The sequence below is a fragment of the Chinchilla lanigera genome, unplaced genomic scaffold (genome assembly GCF_000276665.1).
Source record: "Chinchilla lanigera isolate Chin_1 unplaced genomic scaffold, ChiLan1.0 scaffold00036, whole genome shotgun sequence".
Taxonomy (NCBI): Eukaryota; Metazoa; Chordata; class Mammalia; order Rodentia; family Chinchillidae; genus Chinchilla; species Chinchilla lanigera.
Window position 1 is genome coordinate 8,896,853 of NW_004955437.1, and position 11,957 is coordinate 8,908,809.

General features: G+C 46.9%; 1 protein-coding gene across 2 annotated transcripts in view; it reads left to right on the forward strand.

Moving 5' to 3' along the window:
* Positions 1-6,421: 6,421 nt before the first annotated feature.
* The window catches only part of Rpl7l1 (ribosomal protein L7-like 1), a 13,325-nt gene continuing 7,789 nt past the window's right edge, over positions 6,422-11,957 (forward strand). The window contains exons 1-7 of one of the 2 annotated variants that reach the window (XM_005389726.2): positions 6,422-6,740; positions 7,430-7,538; positions 8,099-8,259; positions 9,531-9,668; positions 10,317-10,426; positions 10,571-10,785; positions 11,570-11,865. In XM_005389726.2, coding sequence (XP_005389783.1) covers positions 6,700-6,740; positions 7,430-7,538; positions 8,099-8,259; positions 9,531-9,668; positions 10,317-10,426; positions 10,571-10,779 — 768 coding nt within the window. In that variant the 5' untranslated portion in view covers positions 6,422-6,699 and the 3' untranslated portion in view covers positions 10,780-10,785; positions 11,570-11,865. Of the gene's footprint in view, positions 6,741-7,429; positions 7,539-8,098; positions 8,260-9,530; positions 9,669-10,316; positions 10,427-10,570; positions 10,786-11,569; positions 11,866-11,957 lie in introns of those variants that run through there. The other variant, XM_013517110.1, reaches the window with a different exon arrangement.

The window sequence follows — 11,957 nt, forward strand, 5'->3', positions numbered from 1 at the left end:
CCCAGCAAACAGAGAGCCTAATTCACCAAAATGAAACGTGTAAATCTGTGTCCTTGTATGTAAGTTTAATTTTATGGAAGAGTCTAGACAATGACAAGTGAAGATAACAAATGTATTTTACCGTGTCATTAGGTTGTGCCCCTGGGGTCCCCGCGTGGTGTGGCACCCCCTCTGGCAAGGGCAGGAGAGTGCAGCCTCTGATGACCGAGGTTCAGTTGTCCGGGTTCGTCAGTCAAAGTTCAGATTCACAACTACTTGTGCTCAGTAACAAAGATCATTTTCTTCCTTTCTCCATTTGTTGTGGAAACGTGAATGTGTTATTACCCATTTGATTTCCCGTGTCCTTAAGTACTGTCTGAAGATGAGGCAAATTTTAAAACGGCAATTACGAACAAGAACTATTTTCGTTGGGAAGAATTCAGTAGACTGTTAGATTAGGGAGGCCTTACAGACTGACTTGACTTCAAGAGGACGTGTCACTCACTGTCAGTGTGGTGTGGGCTTTATTTGCTTAAATACCTTCATTTGTATAGTATGTCTCACTTGAAATTGCTTTGTATACATTTTGTAAAAATATTTATAAAATGTTTTGTAAAAAAAAGTATAACAAATTGCAGTTTATTTTGTTATGTTGGATAAATACTGTTAAAAAGAAACCAGTCAGTAACTATATTGTTAATCCATGGTTAGGAAATGTTTAGTTGGAGATTACAAAATGAAACAACCATTGCAATACAGCCAAAGATTTGGGAAAATGTGCCACTGTGATTGTCTTGATTTTGCAAACAGGAATAGCTACTTTCCCCAGGGGGACAAAAAAAAAAAGAGGGGAAGGATAAATGTTCAGTGGGAGTTCTGGTTAAATGCATTTACCATGACCAAAAAGTAGCCTACCCAGTGAGGGGACAGGATTTTAACTGGCCTTTCTAAACACTGATCTCAATTAAATTAAGTTGGTCAGTAAGGAAGTTTGGTCCTGACTGGCCTCCATCCTTACTCCTGTCATGTGATCCTGGACTAAGGAAGGAAAAGGGAGGATCATTGGAAAGGTCATTTATTTTGTTTCTGTAAGGACAAAGATAAAGCTAAAGGATAATTGAAGAAAACTATTTTACATTAAGGCTTAGTTCAGATATAATATGTTCCTCTTGGGATTCACATATTTCATGCAGTTGAATGGGGAAACCTGTCCCCATTTCTGTAAAACCAGCCCTTTTCTAATTTCTTCCATCATTACTTTGCCCAAGATTCAAAATCCTGACCAGGTGTGGTGGCACACACCTCATCCCAGCACTCTGGAGGATGAAGCAGGAGGATTGCCCCATATTCAAGGCCAGCCTGGGCTACATAGTGAGTTCAAGACCAGCCTGAGCTACATAGCAAGATCTTGTCTCAAAGAAGAAACTTCAAATCCCAGAGAAGTCTCATGTTCCCTCCCACCGGGAGGTGAGAAGTGTTAAAAAGATCTTACAAAGACCCCTGATATTTAAATCCTGGGCTAGGTGGAATGCCTAGCACCTGTAATTCCACCACTCTGGAGGCTGAGGCAGGAGGATTGCAACTTTCAGGCCATATGGGGCAATTTAGCAAGACCCTGTCTCAAAATAAAATTTAAAGAAAAGAGGTCACGTGTAACTCCGTGGTAAAATGCCTACTTACATACATGAGGCCTTGTGTTCAACCGCCAGTACTGCGCACAAACACAAACAAAACACTTAAGTATTGGGAGGGCAAGCACTTGGAGTTGGAATTTTCCCACCACCTCCAAGACTGTACACCATGAGGGAAAGGCCAGTTCCCGGGAGAGACGCTTACCGTTAGGAAATGGGAGCAGAGGTTGGCAGGCCCTAAAAATGAAAACTGTCCATCCATGAGATTCCAGGACCTGAAGCCCTTCATCACCGCACACAGCTGCATAGTTGTCCGTGATGTTTCCACCCATTCCCTAGTGCTGGACGTGTCCAAGATGAGAACAGAAAGCCAGGCATGTTGACACACACCTGTAACCCCAGCACTCGGGAGGCTGAGGCAAGAGGATCACTGTGAGTTCCAGGCCAGCCTGGGCTACAAAATGAGCTCAAGGACAGCTTGAACTATGCATAGTACTACTCTGTCTCAAAAAAAAGATGAGAACAGACTTTAAAAAGTCAGTTTTTAAGGTTCTAGATAGCCATGCCACATTCTCATTTTAGGGAGAAAGAAAACCTACATATCAGGGCCAGGGATATAGCTCAGTGGCACAAGCGCCGGCCTGGCAAGTGCAAGGTCCTGAGTTCAATTCCCAGTACCAAAATAAAAAAACCTACATGTCATGTGGTCAGTGCTCAGTAAACACAAATTTAGTGAGTTCACAAGTTCCTGGGTGAAAAGGATTCTTGTCCTTTCGTGGGTCAGTCTGGTCAGCGCCAGCTTGGGGAGGACAGTCAGCTGTCTAGCACCATCTGCTGGCTGTGAAGAACTATTTCTTGCAGCTTCTCCTCCCAAGTTCCACACTGCTGGGAATGTTTAACAGTCCTGAAATTCTTATTCCCAGACAGGGAAAGTTACAAAATACTGATTTCTTTTTTATCCCCTGTTTGCTGTTGAATGGCTTTCATTTTGGTGAACTTCTCTTTTGCTTCTTTGTAAAGTAAGGTGCACGGTAGGGTGTGGAAAGAGTGACAAGGAGCCTCTGGTCACTTGCTGAGATTCTGAACATCATTCCTTTTCACCTATACTTATCAGGGTTTGTTTTTGTTTTGTTTTGTTTTGTTTTTTTGGTCTTTTTGAGACAAGGTCTTGCTCTGCAGTTCAGGCTGGCCTTGAGCTCACTTTGTAGCCCAGGCTGGTCTCAAACTTACAATGATCCTCCTGTCTCAGCCTCCTGAGTGCTGGGATTCCAGGCGTGTGCCACCACGCCCTGCTACCTATGAGGTTTTGAGCAGTCCAATCTATGCACTGCCTTTTGGGGTGGGCTAGTTAACACAGCATAGTGATGCCCTGCTTCACAAGATCTACACTTGGATAGTTAACAAGCCAAGCACCCCCCAAAAAAAAGAAAACAAAAAAAAAAAAAAAACAAGCCAAGCCCCACAGACCCTTCCTGTAAGAGGTGTTGCAGAAGATACAGAGGAAGTATGATGAGTTCCCTGTCCTCAGCACTCAACATAGGGTGTGGTGACACAGGCCTGTAATCCCAGCACTCAGGAGGCTAAGGCAGGAGGATTGTTGCAAGTTCGAGACCAGCCTGGGCTACAAAGTGAGCTCAAGGCCAGCCTGAACTGCAGAGGAAGACCCCGTCTAAAAAAAAAAAAAAAGGAAAAAGAAAAAACAAAAGTCAAAGAGCACTCATCCTAGTTAGGGAAACAGCAAGCCCAAGGGATAAGGCAAAGTCCAGCAGTGCCTTTAGGTGTAAAAATAATGGCATTGCCTGAGACCTTTAGGATAAGTAAACATACTGTACTAGACACAGCAATGCTAGAGGAATCTGTAACTGTCTCAGCTGGGGTGGAGGTGTTATTGCCATCTAAGGGGTGACAGGACCCAAGGATGCTACTCAACAGCCTACAATGTGCAGGACTCCTCACCCCCATTAATAACAGATTGCTTGGCTCCAGATGAGAAACTGGAAGTAGATTCAGGATCAGTGATGATCGAGGTGTAACCAAAAACAGGAACATACCAAAAAAAGCATGCACGCGCGCGCGCACATACACACACACACACACACACACACACACACCCCACCCCCACCTTTGGCTGGAGTTGAATTGAACACAGGTCTTCTGCAACACTGAACCACACCCCTAGCCCGATTCTTTTTTTTGGGTGGGGAAAGTAAGAGGGTGTGTTTATTTAGTCTTTGATCTTGAGATCTGGCCTGAAGCAAGTACCACCTCTCCATTTGTTTTTGTTTTGTTTTGTTTTGTTTTTCTCCGGTACCGGGAACCGAACTCACGACCTTGTGCTTGCCAGGCAGGCGCTTCTGCCGCTGAGCTAAATCCCTAGCCCCCACCTCTCCATTTGTAAGGTATCTTGTCTTCCATATTGGCTTCTTCCAGGGCCTGGCCCTGTCTGACTACCTACAATATTTCTGTCTAACTCAGCTGCCAGTAACATTCCCCCCTCTGAAGAAATAACCCGAACTGCAGTGAGGGAGTAACAGGCGATGACCGCTCGGGCTTCTTCAGGCTGAAAGGGGTCACAGTTGTTGATCGGCAGTCAGAGATACTCTTCAGAGGACCGAGCTAAAGGTCCTCGATAGACACCAGGCGTTTTCATCTGGGGCAGACATATAGCTTTACATCTCCATCCAAGGATCTCGGTGGGGAACTCCAAAATGATACAGGAAAATAAAAACCCCCAGCTTGAATGATACCGAGTTCATGTTCTCTAAAATCGAAGAATAAATTTTAGAAATAACGGAGGTTAAGAGCAGAATATATTTATTGAGGGAAAGAAAGCTTCTGTCCAAGAGAGGGACAGAAGGGGGACCCGAACTGGTTACCCCAGCCTGGTTCTTTTTCTTGTTTTCTTTGACACTCAGTCTCACTATGTTGCCTAGGATGGTCTGAACCCGCTGGCTCAAGCAATCCTCTCCCCTAGTGGGGACTAAGACAAGGCACCAGGCACCTGCCTGGTGGCGTTCTTTTATGCCCTAAGAGAACCATTCAAAGAAAGGAAAGACATTACTCAAAACCTTTGCTAGTCAAAGTATAGTCCAGCTGAGTGTGGTGGTACACCCTTATAATCCCAGCACTCAGATGGCAGAAGCAAGAGGATCACTTCGAGCTTGAGGCCAGCCTGGGCTACACAGCAAGTTCAAGTCCAGTTTGAACTATATAGCAAGACTCTGTCTCAAAGAACAACAACAACAAAATAAGTAATAAAATTTTTTAATTAAAAAAATAAACAGAGCCAGGCATGGTAGTGCACACCTGTAATCCCAGCACTCAGGAGGCTGAGGCAGGAGGATCACCACAAATTCTAGGCCAGCCTGGGCTACACAGTGAGTTTAAGGCCAGCCTGGACTACTAGGTAAGACCCTGTCTCAAAAAAGAAAAACAAAAACAAGCAAAGCAAAAATAAAGTGTGATACATTGGTCCATGAAGCTTGTTAAAAATGGAGATTATAACCTTTGGATGGTGGTGCAGAGGTAACCCCAGCTACTCCAGAACTAGAGGCAGGAGGATCCCAAGTTCAAGGCCAGTTAGGCAATTTAACGAGATGCTGTCTCAAAAATGTTTAATATTGATCAATTGGTTGGTTGATACAAGGTCTACGTAGTCCATGCTGACCTTATGTAGCCCGGGCTGGCACTGAACTTGCAGTTATCCTCCTGACTCAGCCTCCTGCGTGCTGGGGTTATAGAATAATACAACTGGCTCTAATTTTTTTTTTTTTTCCTTAAAGGGCTGGCGATGTAGCTCAATGTGACGATGCTTGCTACCAAGCCAGACTTTTAAAATCTGCATTTAATTTTAAAGGAATCCTCAGGTGATTCCTACACACATGAATGCTCTGGAAAGATGGCAGGTCTTAAGGCGCTGCTCAGGACATCGCCTAGAATAGCTGAGTGCATACAGCAGGCGATGAGCACCACACGAGGGGAGCTCTGAGATGTGACGCGCATTTCTAGCTCCCGGCGGCAGTGATGGTGACCAGCATAGTGTTGCCCGCTGTCAGACACTGTGCTCAACGCTTAATGCAATTTCACCTAGTCCTCGGAATGCTACTACTCGTGTCATGAGCAAAGAAACCAAAGTAGACAGGGAGTAAATAATGCTCACAGACCCAGTGAGGGAACAAAACCAACAGTCCGGGCTACCTTCTTCGGTGTGTGAGAGACTTAAAAGAGAACCCTGGGCCCTCACACTGAGCTGCAGCTCCATCCCCCGCCCGCCTTTTTTTAAAAATTTTGGTAAAGGGTCTCATTAAATTGCTAAATTGCCCAGACTGGATTCAGACTTGCATGAATCCTCTTGCCTCTGCTTCCCCAGAGAGGCGTGATCACAGGTCGGCATTGCACTCACTCGGGGCTACTTTCTTTACCATCCTACGCATTCTACAAAACCGTATGTGGGAGCCAAAGCCAGACCCTCACGTCGCCCTGCCCAGCAAAAACACAATCCCAGGATGCCTCTCTCTCTCTGTCTCTCTGTCTGTCTCTCTCTCTTCTCTCTCTCCTGTCTCTTTTTTTTTTTTTTTTTTGGTCTTTTTGAGACAGGGTTTCACTATGCAGTTCAGGCTGGCCTTGAATTCACTTATGTAGCCCAGGCTGGCCTCGAACTCGCAAGGAACCTCCTGCCTCGGCCTCCCGAGCGCTGCGATTACAGGCGTGCACCACAACACCCGGCTGCCAGTCTCTTTTGCAGAGCCGCGCAACGTAGAGCGAACCGGAAGTGCATGACGACAGCGGAAGTAGTGGTGCATTGTGGGAAGCGTTTTATTCACAGTTAAACCAACAGAAGCTAGAGAATGTAGTTTAAATGAAAAGAACTGGATTTTGAAAATGGAATGGGCACTAAAAGAAATGGAAGGGGTGCGAAAGAAGTTTTGAGCCATTTTTGGTATGAATCATATGGTGAGGAAGACCTCTTATTGGAGACTGTTGCTAAATGAGCGATGGCTGTCCGAGTCCTCCAGCGTGAGCTAGAGTAGCCGTCTCGATGATCAAGTAAACAGAGGGGATCTCTCGTCCCGAACGGAACGGCGTGCGCATGCGCAGTAGTCATTACGTCGGAAAGATGGCGGAGGAAGAGTGAGTTTGGGGTGTTAGGATGTGTGGAGTGGAACCTTAAGTATCCGATGCCATCCTTGGTATTTAATGCTTTGGTCATAGGAAAGAAAGTGGGGAGTGAGAGACTACAGGGATGGGGCGAGCCAGGGGGGCCGCCGTCAGATTCGGGTTACCTCGAGAGTCGAGGACAGGCGGCAGATAAGGAAGCCGAGGTGCGGAGGGGAGACTTGTTACGGAGTGCCCGTGTTGGGTTCGCGCAGCCTGACTTTCCGTATTCACCGTGCGCTTGTACCAGTTCCACGGGCTTTTACCCAGATCTCACAGCTGTTAGTGTCTGGGAAATCGTGGCGGTAACGACCATTGACGTGTGCGAACTCAAAACCAGCGGGTTCATACTTTTTTTTTTTTGAAAACAGTGTCGCTTCGTAAATCAGGCAGGCCTCGAGCTCCACTCTGTCGTCCGCGCTGGCCTACAACTCAAGGCCAGCCCTCCTGCCTCAGCCTCCTGAGTGCTGGGATTATAGGCGCGCCGCCACTCCCGCCTCAGCGGCTTTTTAAAACTTTGAGGAGTGACATAAGGGTCTCCGCTGAAGACTCGACCCGAGAACTTGAAGACAGTGTTCCCCAAAGTCCCAGGATGCTCAGTTTTGGAGATACTTTGAATGTTCGTTTCCTAAATCTTAACTGCTGATCGCGATTTTCTGTTTCAGGCAAAGAAAAAAGATCCCCTTGGTTCCAGAAAATCTCCTGAAAAAGAGGAAGGCTTATCAAGCCCTCAAAGCCACCCAGGCAAAGCAGGCACTTTTGGCAAAGAAGGAGGTAATGCTGGGGAACCTGGAAGAGGGTGTTAGAATTCGTTTGGGGTGAATTTTATCCAGCAAGTTGTTCATCCGTCAGAATTTCTTCCCAGTAATTTTCGAACTGTCTTATTTTTTATGTATTTATTTTGGGAGACAGAAGCTCGCTGTGCTGGCCACGAACTCACTGTGTAGCCCAGGCTGGTCTCAAATTCGTGGCACCCCTTCTGCCTCAGCTTTCAGACTGCTGACGTTACGGGGGTGTGCCAGCATACCTGGCCCAGGTTTCCTCAGTCTTTCCTTGGTGTCTCGCTTTCCCCTTATAGAATAACGAGTAGGTTTGTTTGCTCCGTTTTCGAGGACATAGGAGTGTGCTCTGTGCTCAGTAACTCCGGAATTGCTGTTGTGGAAGCAAACAGAGGGGCATAGTGGTGCATGGCTGTAGTGGTACCAGCTTAGTGAGACCCTGTCTCAGTGGAGATGTAGCTCAGTGCAGAGGCCCTGGGTTTAATCTCCAGAACTGTAAAAGGAAAAAGAGGAGTCTAGACGCAAAGTAGTGATGACCCGTTTTCTCTACAAAAGCGGAAGGTAAAAGAGATCAGATTTAAGCGACTGGAGTCTTTCCTTCACGATTCCTGGCGACAGCGGCGTGACAAGGTGCGCGTGAAACGACTAGAAGTGAAACCTCGAGCTTTGGAAGCACCCGATGAACATTCCTTGGCCTTTGTTGTCCGCCTCCAAAGGTAGAGTACTGGTGTCCTTTCAGATTCCCTGCAGCTGGGTGAACTGTTGATTCAGCTTTGACCTTTTCTGGAGAGATTAGGGCATAACCAGGCCTAAGCCGCTGCGCAAGTTGTGCTAGGGGTTCAGAGTTGAGCAAGACCGTTTCCCTCAGTAGACTTAGGGAGACTGACCTTGGGCAGATGCACTTGCATAGAAAGGAGTTCAGCGGGGCCACAAAGTTTGCTTTGGGTGGGGGGTTACCAGGAATCGAACTCAGCCTCACGCTTGTCAGGCAGGCATTGTGCCACTGAGCTACACCCCAGACCCCTGCCCCCTCTTTCAGAAAGCTTTCTAAGTAAAGTTTTTTTTTTGTTTTTTTTTTTTTGGTTTTTCTCCCGTACCGGGAACCGAACTCACGACCTTGTGCATGCCAGGCAGGCGCTTTTGCTGCTGAGCTAAATCCCCAGCCCCTCTAAGTAAAGTATTGAAGTAAAGAAATGAAGGCATCTTTCTGGGAACTAAAACAAGGCAGAATGAATGGGTGAAGCATAGTCAGTACTGAGAAGAAATTTCCGTGTTCGGGGGCACTTTCCTTCTCTCACATGCAACTGTGTGACTCTTGGTATGAAGCTTGTGAGTTTTAAAACACTTGGGAGTTGTTTGCTGTGTAACTCTCTGACTGCTGCCCATAATCTCTTTTCTGAGCTATTGTACTATATTAGTTTTGGGTTTGTTTTTCTTTTTTTTTTTTTGGTCTTTTTGAGAGAAGGTCTCGATATGCAGCTCAGGCTGGCCTTGAGCTCACTTTGTAGCCCAGGCTGGCCTCGAATTCCCAACAATCCTGCCTCAGCCTCCCGAGTGTTGGGATTACAGGCGTGCACCACCACGCATGGCTGTTCTATATTGGTTTTCTAACTAGATTTTCCTGCATCTGGGTCAGAGTCTCAGATCTCTCCAGTAGGCTGTGTTCAGTGGTTACCAGAAAAAAAAACCTATGGTTTTTCTTGCTTAAAATCTTTAGTATCTTTCACTGCCTCTGCAAGCAAGTCCAGCTTCTTCGGCTAGACATACATCACGCTGCATCACTGCCCTCAAGCTCAGGGGCTCTGTGTTCCCTTTGTACCTTGAGCATTGCTTCACATCAGAAGTAGATGTTACATTTACAGGTTGCCACCCTTCAAAGAATGGTGTGTCTTTCCCTGTGCGCCTAGTGGAACAATACACACTTCTGGGCGCTTGCTGGACTGCTATAAACCAGAGAGGGCCTGACTTCTCTTCCTGTGTGTTTCAGGATTAACGGGGCGAGTTTACTAGTACAGAAGACCATTGCAAGACTTCGCCTGAAGAAGTTGTTCAGTGGTGTCTTTGTTAAAGTCACCCCCAGAACCCTCAAAATGCTGCGGATAGTGGAGCCTTACGTCACCTGGGGGTGAGTGTTCCCATGTGTGTTCATGGAGTCCAGGCTGTTCACACAGGCTTGTGTGCTCTGTTGGACATGTGACCACATTGCCCGGAAATCAGGAACCTTGGGACGCGGAGCTGGTAGGGGGAGGATCACGGATGCTAATGCAGACTGAATACTGTCACGGCAGGGCTTGTTTAGTTGACACCTTGGGGTCTTGAAGCTGAGTTAGTGGCAGTGTTTATATAAGAGTAATTAGTATTCCTCAAACATTAAAGCCCAGCAAAGGCTTGGGTTTAATACACAGCTTTTGTACCCTCTTGAGTAGACTGGAAGCCAAGGTACGGTTTTTTAGTACGGTGTTGCCGAAGTGAGCACGCGGTATGGTTTTTGTTGTATCTGGGAAGTAAATTGTTTTGATCGCTCACCTGGCTATCAGGGTGGACACTTCATACATTGAAATGTCTAGTTAGCCAGCCAGGACCACTCTGTTTTGATTCCCTCCTGCACGCGTGTATCCCCAGCTGGGAAGGGAGTGCTGAACACCCCCAGGGTGAGGGGTGAGGTGGAAAGCAGAATTCCTCCCTTCTTTTCTCAGCCAGCCCACAGCACCGTCTGGCCAGTGGCAGTGTGCCAGGCGCCAGCTAAGGCTGTGCTTGCTTCTGCCTCACATAGATTTCCAAATCTGAAGTCTGTCCGGGAACTCATTTTGAAACGTGGACAGGGCAAGGTCAAGAATAAGACCTTCCCTCTGACAGACAACACTGTGATCGAGGAGCACCTGGGTGAGTGCTGCACCGAAGGGTCAGCTGGGCCAGAAAGCGAGGGTCTTTGGTGGCACTGGCGTGGGAACCAGGGCATGTTCTTGTTCGGTCCCCAGGAGCTGCATAGATGGAGAATAAAGCAATCTGCCTCTGTGACTCTTTCAGGCAAGTTTGGTGTCATTTGCCTGGAAGACCTCATTCATGAAATCGCCTTCCCGGGGGCGCATTTCCAAGCGATCACGTGCTTCTTGTGCCCTTTCCACCTCTCCGTGGCCCGGCACGCCACCAAGAACAGGATGGGCTTCCTCAAGGAGATGGGCTCACCTGGCTATCGGGGTGAACGCATCAACCAGCTCATCCGCCAGCTGAACTAGTTCCAGGTGAGCCAGGGTTGAACACTGTCATTGGCACAACTTCTAATGGGCCGCATTTTGTCCCCTAAAAGTTATTTTTGTGAGCCAAGGTATAGTTAATGGTACAGTACTTGCCTAGCATAGGAAAGACCGAGGATCTGGTCCCTACCAGTAGAGAGTGAAGGAAGGTTTTTAATATATTTACTACTGCATGACAGTAAATGTGAGGTGGGGAGGAAAGAGGAAGTGTGTATTTACCAGTTTGATGGCTAGAGACACTAACTCTGTGTATGATAGAGCGTTGTGTGTATGGTAGAGCGGTACAGGCCTGGGTGGTGGTGTTGCAGTGGTAGAGCACTCAGCTAACATCCCCAAGGCAGTTTCAATTCCCAGCAAGTTACAGGCTAGAAAATCTTCTGTATTGCTGTGGTCTTTTAGCTGGAAATAGGAAAGGAAGAATAGAAATTAAAAGGGTTTTTTTTTTTTCCGGTACTGGGAATCATTTCAGGACTTGCACTTGCCAGGCAGGCGCTTGTGCCGCTGAGCTGTATCCCCGGCCTAAAAGGATTTTAAGGCCTAAGTCATCTATGTATTTTGTTGAAGAACTCTTAACTTTAAAATTGGCTTTTAGGGGCTGGGGATTTAGCTCAGCAGCACAGCACTCGCTTGGCAAGCGCAAGGTCGTGAGTTCGATTCCTGGTACCGGAAGGAAAAAAAAAAAGAGAGATTGGCTTTTATTGTTGCTATTATTTCTTTTGGGTGGCAGATTGTATTAAGTTTATACTGATGCAGTTGTATTATTTCCCCTCAGAATATCAAAGCACAGTGCCTTGAAGCCTGTTTCTGTTTTTGGAACTGTTACCAAGTATCTTCAGAGAAGATGATTTCTGCTTTCAGAGACTGGAAGGAAGCAGTCAGGGACGCGGCAGGTTCTGGTCATGGAAGGCAGCCTTCACCACTGCCCAGTTTCAAGGAAAAGTTCCATTGTTTTCCACATTGTCCTCCACTGCCACTGAAATCAACACATGCTGTGGAGGAAGGAGTCTGGTTTTGTTTCATCTTCTGTCCTGGGGTTTGGTGTTGGTGAATGAATAACCTGAGCGAGGATTGGAGGCTGCCTTTGATTTGGAGCAGTGGACCAGCCCAGACGCATACTTGGGTCTGGAGCCCCAGGGCTTTTTTTTTTTTTTTTTTTTTTT